Genomic DNA, 7,441 nt, shown 5'->3' with positions numbered 1-7,441 from the left:
TTCATCCTTAAGGTTTTCAATGGGGTTTATAGCTCTATAGCAGGAGATCTTTTACTCCAACCCATGTACATCAGATCTACATGGAGCTGGCTTTGTGCACAAACGTCATGCTGGAACAGGTTTGGGTCTCTTTGTTAAAGTGAAGGGAAAATGTCATGCTGCCACATCCAAAGACGTCGTTTACAATGGTGTACCTCCATGTTTGCGGTAACAGTTTGGAGAAAAAACACATGGTGAAAAAGTCCTTATATTTTTTTCATACAGTGTATATTTATATTAAAATGCTTGGTTGGTGCTGCATTTGAAAGCTGTCTAGTGCTCTGATGTCACATTTACACTCGGAGAAAACATTTTAATCGTCTCAAACTACATAATACATATCGAGATGTTCATAATTTTAATGCAAAACACACTTTGGATGCCACTAAAGCTCAAGTGATGGTTATTAAGTTGTCCAGATGTTAGGTCTTCATGAAACATCCTGTGATTCTTCAGACTCATCCATTCTTTCCAGATTTCATTTCATGTTTTATTTTCTGCCAACAGCGATTCGCTTCCTCAGCCATTTTCTTATCAGTGATCGCTTTTTAACTTTCACTCGTTTTACTGATTAATAAATCAAGAGAAGAATTCTCGTCTCCTTTTCTGTTTGTTCCACCACTGGACCACAGGAGAAGAAAGATGCATTGTGTTTGTGCCTGAAGGACGAGAGACTTGAGAAGGATCATGGAGCATGAGGTACGCCTGCTAATGTGATTCATTGTCAGAGTGACACCTGACCTCCCTGTGCTTGTGTGTGCATGTAATATAGAGAAGGTCTCATTTTTCTCATTTGAACAAAGTGGAACAGCTGCTGAAGGTCGAAAAGGTTTGTTTTAAATTTAGGACGTCTCTCTTTTATATTGTGTGTATTTGGGATAGAAGAATGTATATGTACATTAGAATTAACAGGCTAATTAACATCTGTATGCTGTTCTATAATTGTGTGTATTTGTGTATCTGAAACTGGACCACAGCTTGTGTCCTTTATCTCCTCTAAAATGATGTCCACTACAAAGTGCATGCCTGGAGCTCCCTCAGTAAACACTAAGATCATGACTAAGCTGGGATTTCCTGACTGTGTATACATACAAGCGGCTGATGCTTTCCGAGCCTCCTGTATGGAGAACACTGCGGAGGACAGGATGATCCATTATTCCCCCAACCCTCACCGTGCTACTGGAAACGCTGCCACTGACGAGCACAAAGCAAAACAAAACAAGCTTTGGGCTTATGAGCTTGCGTTCAACACTCTGAAATGTAAGTCTTTTATTCTTATTTTTCACATCAATAGCGTGTTTTATTTCTCTCCAGTGCTCTTGTTCATTAAGGATCTTTATCTACACCAGGGTTTCTGTAAGCCGCTTTATGACCGAATTCGGCCTGCACCCACATTTGAAACGGCCCTCTAAACAATGTCAGACAAATATTGTGAAAATTTTTAACATAAATTGTAAAAAAAAATAAAAAAATAAAAAAATAAAATTTAATCTTTTACTCATATCATATTTGTATTTGATAATAAAGGTTGGCTTTCAAACTAAAATTTCCGTTAGTTATTAATAGGGGCACTGAACTGTCGACAAAAATCCATAGCGATAGTTTTTCCAGTCTTTTTTTTTTTTTTTGGCTTCCAGTCCGCTGTAATTACGAGAGCAACCTCTAGAGGCGAACCACTAACACCACGTGCTGCACGGAGAGTGCTATATTATATTTATTATTTAAAATTTATTAATTATATCATTATATTTATTCATATTTATTTCCTTTAGCACATTTTCATGATTCTGTATTGTAATTATTTTTTTTTTTTTTACAAAAATTTTGTTCTATTTTACGTGTAAAATTTTTTTTAATCCAGTATCCATTTCTAAAAAAAATTATCGATTGATTATCGGCAAGTACGATCCAAACTAACTGTCGTTATCTGTAAAATTCGGTTGACCTCTAGTTCTTAACGTAGCCTAATTATTTGTTAGATTCACCCATTCGCTTTGATTTCAATGGCAATAAAAGAAATTTCAGAATGATTGTTATTTTTTCAGAGATATTTCACCTATTAAAAGTGCATTATTACTTTCATTTGTCTCTATGGTGAATAACAAAATAATAAACTAATCTAACATTAGGAGGCATAATAAATATATTTCAAATCATAATAAAATCTCCACAATAATACTGTTAAACAATCCGGCCTATTCAATCCAATCCAGCTTTTAAACCTTCAGACTGATGTTTTGTTACTTTATATTATTAGGGTTTGTATTCAGGTTTGACCTGAGAGCAGCTACTCTGTTGTTGGATCATCAAACCCATCGAGAAAGAGAGAGAGAAAGAGAGAGAGAGAGTGAGAGAGTGAGAGAGAGAGAGAGAGAGAGAGAGAGAGAGAGAGAGAGAGAGAGAGAGAGAGAGAGAGGCTATGAGCTAAATAATAAATGTGTCCATTCTGTACATGAATGTGAAATCTTGCTCCAGTTTGCATGTGGTACTCGACTGTCTCTAAGCTGTCACACTCCTCCCAGGTCTTTTTGTCGAGCCGATCATGTGATCATTCACAACAGCATTGTACCTCAGAGAGCCTTTCATCACTGTGTAACTCTGGCACATCTACAGTTTTTTTTTTTTTTTACAAGCCACCCTTGAAAACATTGAAATCCTAATGAGATTAGTGTCAGATCAGAGCGCTTAATTCCCACAGCCATATCTCTCATCCATACTTCATCCTCCTCTTCCTCCTCCATCCTTTTATCATGCTCTCCTCCTTCTCATCTCTCTGCATTATTCATGCAGGAGGCCATTTGGGAAATGATAGTCTGTCACAGATTTTCTGTTTCTTTTACATCTTTAGGTTTTTTTTCTGTCTGCCCTCACTAGTGGAATGGACTTTTTTTAAAGTGTACGACAAAAACGAACCAGTCATCAGATATCAAAGAGAAAGCAAAGTAAGGAGCAAAGAGTGGTGTGTGGTGGTGTGATGGCAGCTCTCTGAGTGTTTTACTCCACTCACAGCCCTATAGACTACCATTACAAAACAGGAACATTAATATACATTAACAAATTAGGAACACTAACACCCTTGTAGCTGAATGAGCACAAATCTACAGAAAATCCAGTGGAACATCTTTCCAGACAAATGGAGCTTATTATAATAGCAAATATGACTAAATGTGAAATGGAGTAATTAAAAAGTATACTAACCTTTGATCATATATATCAATGTTAGTTGGATTTGAAGCCAAAACCTTGCTGTTATTATAAAAAATATTATGTGCATACAAATCTATTTAAATTTTTATTCTTGCTAAATTAATAAGGTCTTTAATCTGATCCTAGTCCAGGTGCTCTTGGAGGACGTCCTGATCGACAGCTGCTTCCAGGCCAATCAGCAACTGGTAAATTTACTTAATTTTTTTTCTTACCATAATTAACATGGAGTCTGAAATAATCTTTTTTTATATGTTAAGCCAGATGATCTAATGGCCCTGGCAATGGTCATGCTGTATGACGTACATGACCGGAAGTTCCAGCCCAGAGAGCCAATGACAGAAGAAGGGGAGGGGCTTATAGAGGATGTGAGGCTGGTGGAAGAAAGACTTTATAGGTTCCTGCAAGTTTATACATTTTTATTTCAAAATTTTGAAGAATTTCATCATTTACTCTCATGCTCCTTTATACACCCGGTGTGTGTGTGTGTGTGTGTCAGGTTTAGGACTAAGCTCGTGGCCTCACTGGCTCGCTTCAGAATAAAGCACAATCTGGTGTGTGTCGATGACATTCTGCCAAAATGTGTGAAGGAAAAACACCAGAGAAAAGACAAACTACTGACCTGTGCCTGGGTTAACACACTCAAGAGCAGGTACACACACACACACACACACACACACACACACACACACACACACACACACACACACACACTTTAATACAGTCCGACTAACTTGCAATGTCACTCCGCAGCGTTGATAAAGTGTGTGTGATGCTGAAGACACAGGGTTTCATCCAGGTGGATCCCAACACACATTTACAAGGGAGTGTGTTTTGTAGGGACACACACTGTCCCGAGGTCCTGCTGTTCCCACACCAAGCGCAAGAACATCTAGAAAAGATGACATTAATAAGGGATCACACACTAATAATACAGGTAACACACACACACACACACACACACACACACACACACACACACACACACACACACACACATTCATGTCCTGTGTACTCTATGAGAGTATGTATTATGCAGTGTGTGTGTGTTAAAGGAGAAGTCCCGTAGTCTGGCTGTGTGTGCACTGCGCCCCCTGTTGGCCAAAAACACAGACATTCTGATAGTAGGATCGTTCTCTGCACTCACTGCGGCTCACGTAGGCATTCAGGCTTCTGTCTTCTCCAACCACGTCTTTGTCTGTGGGCTCCCGTCTGACTCTACACACAGGGAGGAGCTACAGGAGACACTGTCTCTCATTGGCTGCAAAAGTGAGAGATTTCTGAGATCAGAATATTGAAAGCTGAAAATGTTGAAGGTGTTCAATAAATACGACCAGACAATATAAAAGTTGTGTGTGTGTGTGTGTGTGTGTGTGTGTGTGTGTGTGTGTGTGTGTATCTCTGTGTTAAGACTTTCGCTTGCTATCAGAGCAGTTTTCGGATCTGAGCGAAGGCGACTCACGTCTCCAGAAGGTCCAAGTGGTTCTCGTGCTGCCCCGGTGTACAGCTTCAGCCCTCTCTGACCCTATAGCACATATTATTAATGAGGATGGAGGTACGGTAACACACCAGGGTCAAACCCTAAACAAGAGCCGTGTGAAGTTTAACCCATTCTACAACAAGCCATTTCTCTCATCAGACAGAAAGTTGCTGCAGGATCTGTCTCAGGACACTGTTTCAGACACAAAACTGGAGTCCCTGGTACAAAAACAGATACAAGACCTGAGCCACGCCCTGACCTGTAAGAAACACATACACCGATCAGGCATAACGTTATGACCACCTGCCTAATGTTGTGTTGGTCCCCTTTTGCTGCCCTAACTGTTCTGACCTGTCGGGCATTAACAGGATGAACTTCTTTAGCAGTTTGAGCTACAGGAGCTCGTCTGTTTGATCGAACCACACGGACACGCCTTCGCTCCTCACGTGCATCAATGAGCCTCGGCCACCCACGACCCTGTTGCCGGTTCACCACTGCTCCTTCCTTGGAGCACTTTTGATAGATTCTGACCACTGAAGACCAGGAACATCCCACAAGAGCTGCAGTTTTAGAGCTCTGACCCAGTCGTCTAGACGTCACAATTTGGCCCTTGTGTAAAACTCACTTAAAATCCTTAAGTTTTGCCCATTTTTCCTGCTTCTAACACGTCAACTTTGTTAACTTGCTGCGTAATTTATCGCAAACACTAACAGATAAAGAGATAATCAGTGTTATTCACTCACTTGGTCATAATGTTATAAGGTCATTATTTTATGCCTGGTCGGTGTAATATATAAGACACACATACACACTCGCAGCTGTAGTGCGAGATTCAAATTTGAGGAGCAATACATTCAACTTGGAAGGAGATTCCTGCTCCTTTCTTCTAGAGTTTTCCCTGTAAATGGATGGCCATGAGTTAATAAAACAGATCAGAAATGATAAAATAGTTCACATTTTATTTATTTATTTTTTTCATTTAACAGTTCAGATCAGATTCTGCATCGCTTCTAAGTTACTTTAATGAAAAAATATATAAATGCAAAGAGTCAAATCCGGACTAATCACACGAACAGTCAGCTCTTCCCCTGATGTGTTTAATGGAGTCAGGATGAAATGCCTGTATCAGCTGTTCCCGCTTCGCTCACTCCTCATGTCCACACACAGATTATAGCTAAGCTCTAAGTATTACATTTTCATGCTGCAATGCAAGAGTGACTTTCCATTAAAAGTGTGTGTGTGTGTATATGAGCATGAGGATATGTTCTTTTTACCCCATGTCCTTTCCTAGAAAGTTTTTCCATTCAGAATTCTTCTGCTGATCTAAACTTTTTTATTGATTGATCATTATAATAATTATTAATAAAAAAAGACTTTTGAAATCTTTTGGTATTTGACTCCAGCATTTGCATTTCTGTGATTCTGATCAGTGGTGTTTGTGTGATTTATGACCTACAGTTCCCAGGGTGCGGGGTGTGGTCTACTGCACATGCTCAGTCTATGCAGAAGAGAACGAGCTGGTGGTAAAAAGAGCGATCAAGAACGCTGCGGTCAGAACAAAGTCACAGCCGTTTAGGTGCAAACACACACAAACACACACACACACACACACACACACACACACACATACACACACACACACACTCACACACACACACACACACACACACACACACACACACACACACACACACACACACACACACACACACACACACACACACACACACACAAAACATGAACAGCATAAAAGAACAATGTTCTCAGAGGGAAGTCCATGCCTACAATTGAGGGGAAGTGGTAGCTCAGTGGTTAAGATGTTAGAAGTTGTCATCAAGTTGTCACAGCTGAGCCCCTGAGCAAAGCCTTTAACCCTTGTCTGTTTAGCAGTGGTGGACGAAGTACACAAACCATGTACTTGAGTTAAAGAGGAAATTTACTCTGTAAAATATTACTCCAGTAAAAAAGATCCCTTTGACTCACTTGAGTAAAAGTACAAAAGTATTTGCCTTCAAATGTATTTAAAACCAAAGTTTTAAGTACATCCAAAGTAGGGATGTAGCTGAGTATTATACCGATTATTCCAACAATTAATCAAGTATTAAATAATACATACTTTTTCTTTATTAAAGAGCAAAACTAAATATGCAAGAGAAAATAAGACGGGTCTCTTAAAATGAATAAGTAATTTGCTTTCTTTTTTTATATATAAAATTTTTTAATGCTGAATTTGCATTCAATAATATCTGTAAAAACTAAAGCCATTTAATTGTTTTTTAAACAATGATATTTATAAAAAAAAAAAAAAGAAAAAGAACAAAAGAACAAAGTTCCCCTTTATGGTTTAAGGAAAAGTCCATAGTGCCGGACCTGATCTTACTCCTGCTACCTGGGCGGACCAGGAGGGTGGCATGTGTATCAGGCTGAATTGGTGTACTTGTGGTGTACAGTTTGGTAGAAGAGCTTGTTCAGATACAAATCCAAAACTTGGACTGAGGATTGAGTGAGGATTTACTATTAAAGAAAAAACAGTCCCTGAACACAGCACTGATGAGAAACGTCACACTTGATGCACAAACTGATCTCTGAACAGTCTTAGCATCTTATTTACACCATGCATAAGAAATGTGTTCCTGATGAAGTAATGCTTTGCACAGAAGTTTGACAAGTGGAGAATTTTATAGATTAGTGTGTGTCTGTCTACATTTACACACACAG

General features: G+C 39.1%; 1 protein-coding gene across 1 annotated transcript; it reads left to right on the top strand.

Moving 5' to 3' along the window:
• Window positions 1-361: 361 nt before the first annotated feature.
• LOC310721546 (putative methyltransferase NSUN7) lies at window positions 362-7,230 on the top strand (the record flags this gene model as incomplete). The annotated part of the gene is made up of 10 exons (XM_083533330.1): window positions 362-1,299; window positions 3,373-3,431; window positions 3,504-3,640; window positions 3,743-3,895; window positions 3,997-4,180; window positions 4,299-4,512; window positions 4,655-4,798; window positions 4,883-4,984; window positions 6,182-6,273; window positions 7,174-7,230. Exons 1-10 carry the CDS (start codon window positions 1,041-1,043, stop codon window positions 7,228-7,230), a joined length of 1,401 nt encoding a protein of 466 aa, XP_083389456.1. The 5' UTR covers window positions 362-1,040.
• Between the last annotated feature and the right edge of the window lie 211 nt (window positions 7,231-7,441).

The sequence above is a fragment of the Silurus aristotelis genome (genome assembly GCF_946808225.1).
Source record: "Silurus aristotelis genome assembly, chromosome: 27".
In the NCBI taxonomy this organism is placed as follows: domain Eukaryota; kingdom Metazoa; phylum Chordata; class Actinopteri; order Siluriformes; family Siluridae; genus Silurus; species Silurus aristotelis.
Note: the sequence above shows the minus strand (reverse complement) of the source record. Positions and strands in the feature narration are given on the sequence as shown.